Consider the following 13,119-nt stretch of genomic DNA (forward strand, 5'->3'; position numbering starts at 1 on the left):
TTTGCTCCTTGTAACCAAAGCAGAGTGATTAAGACAGGACTCTTCTGTATGAGATTCTATCATTTTAGGAATGGTAATGAATGAAAAGAGTAAAAATTATCACTATTTTAACAAGTAGGAAATAAAGGTAAGAGAAGTTCCCGATTAAGCTGGTCGACTGAAAATGCATTAGAGAATATCCTTCCTACATTCCTGATGAAATGAGCAAGAACAGTAAAGATCTGTAAAAATAATACAAGATAAAACAAAAAACCACCAGCAACAACCAAAGGGGCATAACATAATTTGTGTAACAAACTTCTAAAATATGCAGTAGTCATACTGACAAGTCATAAAAATCTTGAAAATTCTTCCTAACACCCAAAAACTGGAGAGATGCAAACTGAGCATCTTTCTCTTTTTACTTTTGTTAAATGAAACAGCAGAATAGAGATCATTAGACAGGAGATGGGAAGGAAGAAATGACACAGAAAAAGAATAAAGCAGATATACAACTAGAAAATGGAACAAAATATGTGAAACAATAATTTTCAGACAGTAATCCCTGAGAGAAGAGACACAAAAAGGGTGTCCAGTTCACAGCCTGAAAGTATCCAAGCTGCAGTGCAAGAAGGGGAACCCAAACAGAGTCCTTGAAAGTCTCACTGAATTGAGAAGACGGAGTCTGGAGGTCAGAGTAGCTAGAATTTTAGGGGCAGAGTATTGGAGAGGAGGGAGCTAGAAGAGAGATATTGAGAGATTATTAAATAACTCAGAGATATGTTGCAATGTTCCCTCAAATTCTGCCCAAGTAGTGATCTGTGTTTACATGTAAGGAAATTACCAAGGCCAGGGAATGAACCACCAGAAAGAAGCAGGTAAAACAATCCTCAGAGCTCACACAGGGCCACCCAAAGTAGAAAAAACTAATACACAGGCACCAGGTAAAGTTCTCCAAAGGCAAGGCCAAGTTATAAAGGAGCAGAAATTATGAGTGAGCAGACTAGAGGAAGCTAACTGGAATAGGGAGGAGAAAGGAGCAAATACACATAGATAAGCAGAGAGACCACAAGCCCACTGGAGACCAATGGAGAAAAGTAGCTCTCTCCAGAGTTGTCTCAGTAGTGGGGTCAAATTAGCCCTAGACTAAAGACTGTTCTGGACTTTCCCTAACAAAGCTTTAAAAGTAAGTCTTGAAAGACTCAAACTAACTCTGAGTAACTTAACTATGAATCAAGACAAAGCCAGAACCAAGCCAACAATATTTAAAAGAATACAACAAAAAAATCCTGCAGTAAACAGTGTAAGACTCGCAATGTCTGGCACGCAATATAAAATGAGCAGGTATGCAAAGCCGCAGGAAAATTGGGCCCGTAACTAGGAGAAAAATCCATCAATCGAAACAGAACCAGAAATGGTAACATTAGTAGACAAGGTATTAAATCAACTATTGTAAGCATATTCTATATGTAAAAAGGTAGAAGATATAAGCATGAAAAGAAATGGAGATATTAAAAAAAATACTCAAATTAACCCTCTAGAAATTAACAATATATGAAATAAAAAATACTCTGGGTAGGATTAACGGAAGATTAGATACTGCAGAAGACATACCAACATTGCTTTAGATACACTTACAGACAAAACAATTATTTAAAAAAAAAAATTAAAGACAAATGAAAAAGTATGATTTATAGGACAATATAAAGTAGCCTGATACATGTATAATTGGAGTTCCAACAGGAGAGAAAAGATGAGACATAAAAAATGAACACTGAAATGACACTGAAGAAACAGTGGCTGAAAATTTTCCAAATTTGATGAAAACTATAAACCCACATATCTGAGAACCTCAACAAGCCACAAGCAGAAGATACATAAAGAAAACCACACTAAGGCCTTTATAATAAATTTTAAAGAGCTAATAAAATTAAAAAAAAAAAAAGATGCTCAACAGCATTAGTCATTAAAATGAAAACCACAATGAAATACCTCTATACATTCACTAGAATGGCTAAACTGACAATATTAAGTGTTGATGAGGATGCAGAACAACTGGAACTCTCATATGCTGCTGGGGGAATGCAAAATGATACAGCCATTTTTTTTATAAAGCAGCTGGCAGTTCCTTTAAAGTCAGACATACACTTACCATGTGACCCAACGATTCCACTCTTATTTTCCCAAGAGAATCATACCAACAAGACATACGCTAACACAAAGACATGCATGTAAACATTCACTGTAGTTTTATTCATAATAGCTAAAAATTGGAAACAACCCAATGTCTATCAACTGGTGGATTATAAACAAACTATGGTACATCCATAAAACATAATACTATTCAGCAATAAAAAGGAATGAATTATGAAGAAGATATAAACTTGGATGAAACTCAAAAGCATTATGGTAAATGAAAGAAGCTAGACACGAAAGACTGCATACTATATGATTCTATTTATATGACTTCATTTATACTCCATTATAAGATACCAGGAAAACAGGAGTCCAAAGGACTAACAGACCACATGAACCACAGCCTCCACCAGCCTAAGCCCAGAAGAACAAGATGGTGCCTGGTTACCGCTACCAATGGCTCTGACAGGGATCACAACAGAGGGTCCTGGACAGAGCAGGAGAAAAATGTAGATCAGAATTCAAATTCACAAAAAGAAGACCAGACTTACTGGTCTGACAGAGACTAGAGACTATAGTCCCCGGACATACTGCTAACTCAGCAAGGAAGCTACTCCCGAAGTCTACCTTTCAGCCAAAGATTAGATAGGCCTATAAAACAAACAACAACACACATGAGGAACATGCTTCTTAGCTCAGTCAAGTATATGAGACAAAATGGGTGACACCTGCCCAAAAGAAAAGACGAGAAGGCAGGAAAAGACAGGAAACCTGGACCAATGGACATGGGGAACCTGGGGTAGAAGAGGGGAGAGTGCTGATACATTGTGAGGATTGCAATCAATGTCACAAAACAATTTGTGTATACATTTCTGAATGAGAAACTAATTTGTGCTGTAAACTTTCACCTGAAGCACACACACACAAAAAAAATTGGTGCGTTTTCTTTTAGGTAAACTATACCTCAACAAGGAAACCCTGGTAGCATAGTGGTTAAGAGCTATGGCTGCTAACCAAAAGGTCAGCAGTTTGAATCCACCTGGCGCTCCTTGGAAACCATATGGGGCAGTTCTACTCTGTCCTATAGGTCGCTATGAGTCAGAATCGACTTGACGGCAACGGGTTTGGTTTTTTTGGTTTATACCTCAACAAAGCCGATGAAAGAAGGAAAGAAAAGAAAAGGTAATATTTAATGGCTATTTAATGGGAGTAAGGTCTTAAGGACTGGCTTCTGAAGTAGAGAAGCAATCTAAAGCCTGTTGGCAATGGATTACTTCTTCTCCCTAATTATACAGCAGAAACCCTAGGACAAGACATTTAATAAACTTTGAGAAGGAAAGCTGGGTCCCAATAACCTAACAGCCTGTCAACCACCCCAGGTGAACTTTTAACTCTTCTCTGTCATTCCACTGGCCGAAGAAAAGCGTGGGTGACTTCTTGGACTGGTAGTTGCATTTAATCAATTTAAGTATTGAATTTATACCAAACAACATGGGAATTATAGTCTCAGGACCAATTGTGAACATCTTAAACCTATATAATATTCCACCTGCACAATGGAAAAATAATATGCCTAACTTCCCATACAGACAGATTGTTATGGTTATATTTATATATTGTTATATATTGTCATTTTTATCTTTCATAGGTGATCAACCAACAATGCTTACAATTGACACGTGTAGCTTTTAAAAAATCAACAAAATGACTCATATTAATGTTTTTCATAATCTCTTTTCTTAACCTGAGGGAACTTTAAGGAAATAAATATCTCTTATGGTAAAAACTGTTCAAAAATTCATTTAGCTTCTTTATGGTTTACTTTTCTTCTATTAAATTAAGTGTAAAATTTAGTCATTAAAAAAATTAAAAATAGTTAATTATAAGAAGATTCTTTCTACTGACATATCATTTATTTCATAATATCAGAGACACTAGTGCTTGTAAGACGTACCAGTATTGTATGCACCATTCAGAAAATAACAAAAGAAAACAAAACACTGCCAACTACGACACAATGCAAAAACATCATGGATTATAAGATGTATTACAATTTCAAAGATGTCAAAAATACGAAAAAAATCTAAGACTCATCAAATCAACTCAAAAGCAACTGGTTTGGTTTTCTGGTTTATTATTATGGTAATACTTATTATTACCAAAACAAACAAACAAACAAACAAAAAACACCACTGCCTAGGGCAGTTCTACCCTGTCCTATTAGGGTCGCTATGAGTCAAATGAGTATTATTATCAGTATTATTAAAAAAAAAAAAAAAACCAAACCCATTGCTGTTGAGTCGATTTCAACTCGTAACGGCCCTAGAGAATAGAGTAGAGCTGTCCCATAGGGTTTCCAGTGAGTGGCTGGTAGATTTGAACTGCTGATCTTTTGGTTAGCAGCTGAATGTTTAACCACTGCACCACCAGGGCGCCAGTATTGTCGTCAGGGCACAATAATACATACATACAGGGCAGCATCTGTATGGCCCACTACTTCTCAGGGGAGTGGACTAGGAGTCAGGAAACCTTCTTTATGGTTTTGTCTCTTTTCTACCATGGGACTAATCCCAAGAAGGCCATTCAACTCTTAAGAGTCTCAGTTTTCTCACCAATAAAAGATATCTGCCCTGTGATCTCGCACTAGCTTTTTGGGAAAAATTTCAGTCCTGAAATATAGTCTGAAAGTACCCCCTTAAAAAAACCAAAAAACCAAACCCACTGCTGTCGAGTTGATTTCGACTCACAGCGACCCTATAGGACAGAGTAGAACTGCCCCGTAGAATTTCCAAGCAGCGCCTGATGGATTCGAACTGCCAACCTGTTGGTTAGCAGCCGTACCACTTTACCACTACGCCACCAGGGTTTCCAGTAGCCCCATAGATATGTCTAAAATTAACAGTGTTTTCACAGTTTTTAAGAACTAAGACTGACAGAACATTCTCACATTTTAAAATTAAAATGTACCCATAAAAATTTTAATTTGTACAGCTATTCAGGAAAAAAAAAATCCTTGACTTCATTGCTAAAACTGGTCACACTGAATAGAAGTCAGATTATCATTAAAAAAAAAAAATCTATGACTTAGAATCAATGATACGTTATCTCCACCCACCACTGAGATATACGCATAGAGAAGGGTGCCTGGAATAAGGTCAACTAAGTTTAATAGTGGTCATTTCTCAGAGGTAGAATCTGAGGTATTTTAAAACTATTATCTTTTCTATACTGGAAAAAGTTCTTTATAATGAGAATGCATCTACAAAAACAAATGAACAATCTTTATTCAAGGAAAAAAATGATTAGCAGTCACAATGATAACAGTGGATAATTCTGAGTGTGGTGATCCTGGATGGTTTTATTTCTTGTTTATTCATTTCTGTATTTTATTACAAAAAATTCTCAAAGTTAAAAAACTAAACAAAGCAAGTAAAGCTTCATAAAAACCGGGAGGGACGTCTTGGTTTCCTCTCAGGATGACCAGGAGTCCTTGGCCGGCTGGGAAAAACCCACGTCCTGGATAGTTGGTCACCCAGCCTCTTGTATTCTTCAAATAGGGCAATGATACTCAAATTTTTAGTAACAGCTCAGAATCTCCCAAGGAGCTTGTTAAATGAGCAGGTCCTGGGTTCTACCTCTGGAGATTCTGATCCGATAGTTTTGGGGGGGCCCACTGACTCATTTTTAAGCGCTCCAGGCAATTTCTACATACTGGCCTCAGCTTCAGCACTCTTCTCAGCATGTCCTCTCTCAACATTTGGGATCATTTAAGACCCTCTGTATGCCCACCATGAGGGCACCCACTGTTTACTGCATTCCACGTATAGCTCTGGAGTGCTGCCACCTCTCCGAGCTCACTGCAAAGAAAGAGTGGTGAGAGTAACTCAGGGGGTTTCATTCCCTCTTTCCAGGAACATGCTGGAAGCTAAACTCTGACACAAACTTATGTTCAAGACTCCCACAGGGAACTAATTCTTCTAAAGGAAGGTTAAACCTGCAAAATACAGGAATAAGACAAACTTCTTCCACTATAAAGAAATGACATATCTCTCTCCAATTCTTCCTCATTGCTCATTTAGGGTCTACAACACCAAATACCACGTGTAGCAAATATTACCCTGAAAATTTTAAAAAGATCTATTATGCCCTCCTATGCATTTGTTTCCATGTGAATATAAGTCCAAAACGTTAATTCTCTTTGCCTGAACATAATTCAAAAGAAAGTAGGTTTCTTTAGTGCAGCTATTTGGCTCAAGCATTTATTGCTAACATTTGTTACATGACTTCATGTCAGCTGTTTCTCATTAATATATGTACCAGGTTCCCATTTGCTGCAGCTCTTAGCCCAGTGCTTCTCAAACTTTTATGTGCATATGAATCACCTGGGGATCTTGTAAAACTATAGACTCTGACTCAGCAGGTCTGGGGTGGGGCCTGGGATCCCGCATTTCTAGCAGGCTCCCAGGTGATGCTGATGCTGCTGGTTCCTGGACCACTTAGAAGTAGCAAGCTTAACTGACAGGTGAAATTTTGGTGCGTAAGTCTCTATCTGCCTATAAGGAAAAAAAAAAAAAAAGAAACATTTGTGCCTATCAGAGGGCTTGAAGTGCTGTAATATTTTTTCCTGAGGTTTGCAGGAAATTTGTAGTGTACCCCGCCTCTGGTCTGGAGTGAGTCAGCGAGTTAGTTGTAAAGCCAAAATTCCTTTTCATTGTAAAATCTTCTGTCTGCTGTTGACTGAATTGCAAATCATCACAGCTAACTTCTAAGCAGATTTGGAGACAAAAAAGTACATGTGTAGGAAGGGAAGTGTTCGAAGAAGTCAAGAAAATGGTTTTAATTATAAAAATGAGTAGGGGTTTAGCATGAGAAAATGCAAATGAGCCAGCTTTGGAACGAGGGCGTTTTAGTAAACCAAATCAGAACACTGTTGTCAGCTGCTTGGATGGATCTTTTAGCTTGAGGGGGAACAAGGAAATTAAAAATAGGCAGCTGTTGATAACGTCTTTACAGTCTTGAATTCTACTTAACAGAGTTTGGAAGGTGGGTATCAGAGAGTAATGTTACATTTAGTTGTCTAAGATGCAGAGTGAAATAACTTCTGTTATCATTATTCAAGTTTCCAAGACTGAGAAGAAGAAAAGTAAAAACCACTGAGACAAAACTTGAAAAAGTCTCAAGGTACATACATAGCATTATTTTAAAAATGTTACATATAGGCAAAAAAAAAAAAAAAAAAAAACTAGAAAAGATGAACAGCAAAATACCAGCAGTAACTGACTGTCTCTGGATGCTGGGATTATGTTTATCTTTGCTTATGGCTTTTTTGAAAACTTCTTTAATAAAGGTGTTTTATAATACAAGTTCACTGAAAACTGGTTATGCCAATATGTATATGTACAGATATAGACGACGTTTCTCATGACTAAAATTTCTTTCAAATGACAATTCCTTTACATATCTCTTTTGACTATGCCTCACCAACTCTTTATTGTTTTCTGGGACCACATTAATATTACAGTATTTTTATACAAATAACATGCACGTTATATATTTTTTTCTGCCAGCCGTGTGAGGTATTTTTGTAAGCGTGCTATGCTAACTAGAAAAAAAAAATTCTTGAAAATACCCTGAGGGGCAGGGGCAAGGGGAGGCCACAATTGGCCAAAAAAAAAAAAGTGTATAACACTGTGTTATTTGCGTAAAAAAGAACGGTAACCACCACTTGTCTGTTTGTTGTACTGTGGTAGCTTATGTGTTGCTGTGATGCTGGAAGCTAGTTCAAATAACAGCAGTGTCAACTATGATGGACAGGTTTAGTGGAGCTTCTAGACTAAGACAGACTAGGAAGAAGGACCTGGTGATTTACTTCTGGGAAAAAAAAAAAGAAGACAGTGAAAATAGCCGAACACTGTCTAATATACTGGTGGAAAATGACCCTCTCAGGTTGGAAGGCACTCAAGATAAGATTGGGAGGTGCCCAGCTATCGCTAATGACTGCCCTGACAGGGAACACAATAGACAGTCCTGGACAGTGCAGGAGGATAATGTAGAACAGAGCTCAAATTCATTTAAAAAGACCAGATTTAATGGTCTGATAGAGACTGGATGAATCCCCAAAACTATGGCCCCCAGACATACTGTTAATGGAGAGGCAAAACCATTCCCAAAGCCCACTGTTAAGACAGACATTAGACAGGAATATAAAACAAAAAAATAATACATATGAGGAATGTACGTCTTAGGTCATCAGATAAATGAGACCAAATGGACAGCTCCTGTCCAAAAGCAGGATGAGAAGGCAGGAAGGGACAGGAACTGGTCAAATGGACACAGAGAACCTGGTGTTGAAAGGGGAGGGTGCTGTCACAATGTGGGGATTGCAACTGATGTCACAAAACAATACGAGTATAAATTTTTGCATGAGAAATTAACTTGAGCTGTAAACCTTCACCTAGAGCACAATTAAAAAAAAAAAAAAAAGACTGAGGAAGAGCTGCCTCCTCAAAGTAGAGTCCACATTAGTAACATGGGTGGAATAAGGCTTTTGGGACCTACATTCGCTGATATGGTATGACTCAGAATGAGAAGAAACAGCTATAAACATATATTAGTAATTGAAATGTGGAATGTATGAAGTAGGAATCAAGGAAAGTTGAAAGTTGTCAAAAATGAAATGGAATGCTTGAAGAACAATATCCTAAGCATTAGTGAGCTGAAATGGACTGGTATTGGCCATTTTGAATCGGACAATTACATGGTCTACTATGACGGGAATGAAAAGATGAAGAGGAATAGTGTTGCATTCATCATCAAAAAGAACATTTCAAGATCTATCTGGAAGTACAATGCCATCGGTGATAGGATAATATCCATAAGCCTATAAGGAAGACAAGTTAATATGACTACTATTCAAATTTACGCACTAACCACTAAGGTCAAAGATGAAGAAATTGAAGATTTTTACCAACTTCTGCAGTCTGAAACTGACAAAACATGCAATCACGATGCATTGATAATTACTGGCAATTGGAATACAAAAGTCGGAAACAGAGAAGAAAGATCAGTAGTTGGAAAATATGGCCTTGGCGATAGAAATGACGCTGGAAATAGAGTGACAGAATTCTGCAAGACCAGCGACCTATTCATAGAGAATATATTTTTTTCAACAACATAAATGACAACTATTCACATGGACCTCGCCAGATGGAATGTATCTGCGGAAAGAGACAATGGAGAAGCTCAATATCATCGGGCAGAACAAGGCCAAGGCATAACTGCAGAACAGATCACCAGCTGGTCATACTCAGTTTAAGTTGAAGTTGAAGAAAATTAAACAAGTCCACAAGAGCCAAAGTATGAACCTTGACTATATTCTGCCTGAATTTAGAGACCATCTCGAGAACAGTTTTGACACATCTAACACTAATTACCGAAGACCGTAGGATTTGTAGAATAACATCAAGAACATCATACGTAAAGAAAGCAAAAGGTCATTAAAAAGACAAGAAAGAAAGGAGCAACATGGATGTCAGAAGAGACTCTAAAACTTACTTTTGAATGTACAATAGAGAAAGTGAATTGAAGAAATGATGAAGTAAAAGAGCTGAACAGAAAATTTCAAATGGGAGCTGGAGAAGATAAAATATTATAATGAAATGTGCAAAGACCTGGAATCAGAAAACTAAAAAGGAAGAACATGCTCAGCATTTCTCAAGCTGAAAGAACCGAAGAAAAAATTTAAGCCTTAAGTTGCAATGTTGAAGGATTCTGTGGGCAAAAAATTATATGATGCAGAAAGCATCAAAAAAAGATGGAAGGAATACACAGAATCATTGTACCAAAAAGAATTGGTCAACGTTCCACCATTTCAGGAGGTAGTATATGATCAAGAAACAACGGTACTGAAGGAAGTCATCCAAGCTGCGCCGAAAGCACTGGTGAAAAACAAGTCTTCAGGAATCGATGAAATAGCAATTGAGATGTTTCAACAGACAGATGCAATGCTGGAAGTACTCACTCACCTATGCCAAGAAATCTGGAAGACAGCTACCTGGCCACTCGACTGGAAGAAATTCATATTCATGACCATTTTGAAAAAAGAATTCAATGAAATGCAGAAATTATCAAACGGTATCATTAATATCACATGCAAGCACAATTTTGCTGAAGATAATTAAAAAACAGCTGGAGCCACACACTGACAGGGAACTGCCAGAAATCCAAACCAGATTTATAAGAGGAAGTGGAACAAGGGATATCATTGCTAATGTCAGATGGATCTTGGCTGAAAGTAGAGAATAACAAAAACCTGTTTGCCTGTGTTTTATTGACTATGCAAAGGCATTCAACTGTACGGATCATAACAAATTATGGATAACATTGCAAAGAATGGGAATTCTAGAGCACTTCATTGTGCTCATGTGTAACCTATACATAGACCAAAAGGCAGTTGTTTGAACAGAACAAGGGGATACTGTGTAGTTTAAAATCAGAAAAGGTGTGCATGAGAGTTTATCTTTTCACCATACTTAGTCTGTATGCTGAGTAAATAATTCGAGAAGCTGGACTATATGAAGAAGAACAGGGCAGCTGAATTGGTGGAAGACTCATTAACAACCTGCAATATACAGATGACACAACCTTGCTTGCTGAAAGCAAGGAGGACTTGAAGCCCTTACTGATGAAGATCAAAGTCTACAACCTTCCATATAGGTTATACCTCAACATAAAGAAAACAAAAATCCTCACAATTGGACCAATAAACAACATCATGGTAACTGGAGAAAACATTAAAGTTGTCAAGGATTTCATTTTACTTAGATCCACAATCACTGCCCATGGAAGCAGCAGTCAAGAAATCATATGGTGTAAATCTGTATCAAAAGACCTATTTAAAATCTTAAAAAGCAAAGATATCATTTTCATGACTAAGGTGTGCCTGGCCTGAGCCATGGTCTTTTTAATCACCTCAAATGCATGCCAAAGCTGGATTTGTGGATGCAAAGACCGAGGAAGAAATGGCACCTTTGACTTGTGGTGCTGGCAAAGAATATTGAGTACACCATTGATTGTCAGAAGAACGAACAAATCCATCTTGGAGGAAGTACAGCCAGAAATTCTCCTTAGAAGCAAGGATGGGAAGACTTGGTCTCACATACTTTGAACACATTATCCAGAGGTCCAGTCCCTGGAGGACATCATGCTTGGTAAAGTAGAGGGTCAAGAAAAAGAGGAAGGCCCTCAATGCGATTGGGATTGACACAGTGGCCGCAACAACAGGCTCAAACATACTACTACTGTGAGGATAACACAGGATGGAGCAATGTTTCATTCTGTTATACACAGGGTTGCTGAGTTGGAAACGACTCAATAACAGCTAAAATTAATTAATTAACACATTAATATTAAGGCCATGATTATGCTTTAAAGTGTTAAACCAAATTCAGGTATCTAAAAAAAAATTCCCAATCATTCCTTTGTCATCAATTTTTTCTAACTCACACATAGCAACTGGCATTTGTGAACTTTAAAATGCTTTGAAAATAACATGGTGAGGTCCATACTCTTTCTCCCAGAATCTGAACACATCAACCATAAAAGGTTCCATGCTCTACTTCCCATTTACATTGACCAGCCACCGTACCTTTGGAGGGCAGAGCTCTTCACTTCATTTCTGTGACCGTGTTACAGCCTGAAGGGGCTGATAATGTACAATGCAGGAGATGTTATACTGAGAGGACGAAACATGCATGAGAAATACTGCAAAATCACTAGCATCAAAAAGAACTCTGCTAGATACCTTTAAGATGGTAATATTCCAGGTAAAGCTCTCCACTGCTTTTTGTAGTTTTCGCTCCTTCAGACCTTCTTTTGTGCCTATGCTGTGCAAGTGTTCATGGAATTCCATGGCTGAAAGAAATTGTAAAAAAAGAAGAAAGTATATTATTTCCCCATTCAACCTGTGGCAATGAATGGGCAACATAGATTATTTTTCTAGGTATAGATTAAACGATTCCCATGTCCACTGGCATTTCATAAATGTGCCTATTTAAGAACACAATGACATTAACCTGACTATATACTAGGCACAAGATGGGGTCACTTGTGCAAACAAAAACCTAAGTTGCTATTTCTTGTAAATGCCTAACCTTCCTAGGAACCGGTCAATCAATTGACTCTCCCAGAAACAGAAACCTACATCAACCAATCAGGACATGCCTGCTCAATTTAATCTAGTTCAAAAATTTCTGTTAATCCCAAATAAGGAAAGAAAATGCCTATCAGTCAATCTGAATTTGCCCAGTATAGCTTCATTCTTGTGTGTCTGTGCTTACAAAAACGCTTCTGCTTTGTACCTAGCTTCGGAACACCTGTCTGACTTCCAGATCAGATGTTCCCCAATTCATAAACTGAAAAATAAAGCTTGTGAGTTTGTGCACAAATTTAATATTACGGAAATTTAATTTTTAACACGGGCCAGGGGAGAAACACTGAAAATTCACAGTATCAATAAGATGGAAGGCATTATAGAGATGAGCAACTGTTCCTTATGGTTTGGAAGGTGAATGGGCCTAGTACGATCATTATTTAAGAGATGAGCAATCCGAAGCTCAGCCAGGTTGAGAGATCAAAGGCTGTGCAGGTAGCAGGAGGAAGAGCTGGGACTAGAACCCGAGTGCTTCTCCCTAAAGTCAGAAGGCAGGTTTCAGCTCTATGGAGGATATAACGTTGGCAACCAGGTGTGAAAAGAATGAAAAATATCGTGCTTCCTATCATGCTAAGAGGGGCCCTGGTGGCGCAGTAGTTAAGAGCTCAGCTGCTAACCAAAAGGTTGGCTGTTTGAATCCACCAGCAGCTCCTAGGAAACCATATGGGGCAATTTTACTCTGTCCTATAGGGTTGCTATAAGTCAGAATCAACTCAATGGGCAAAGTTTTTTTTTTTTTTTTTAATCATGCTAAGAGTCAATCTGAGGTCAGATACCAGGCATATTGTAAAGGG

At 37.9% G+C, this 13,119-nt stretch overlaps 1 protein-coding gene across 2 annotated transcripts in view; it reads right to left on the minus strand.

Moving 5' to 3' along the window:
- Positions 1 to 13,119, minus strand: part of PLCL2 (phospholipase C like 2) — a 214,500-nt gene that overhangs the window by 11,673 nt on the left and 189,708 nt on the right. For both annotated transcript variants that reach the window (XM_049870667.1, XM_049870666.1), the window contains exon 6: positions 11,918 to 12,027. In XM_049870667.1, the coding sequence (XP_049726624.1) occupies positions 11,918 to 12,027 (110 nt within the window). The remainder of the gene's footprint in view (positions 1 to 11,917; positions 12,028 to 13,119) is intronic.

Source organism: Elephas maximus, chromosome 27, assembly GCF_024166365.1.
Source record: "Elephas maximus indicus isolate mEleMax1 chromosome 27, mEleMax1 primary haplotype, whole genome shotgun sequence".
Lineage (NCBI taxonomy): Eukaryota > Metazoa > Chordata > Mammalia > Proboscidea > Elephantidae > Elephas > Elephas maximus.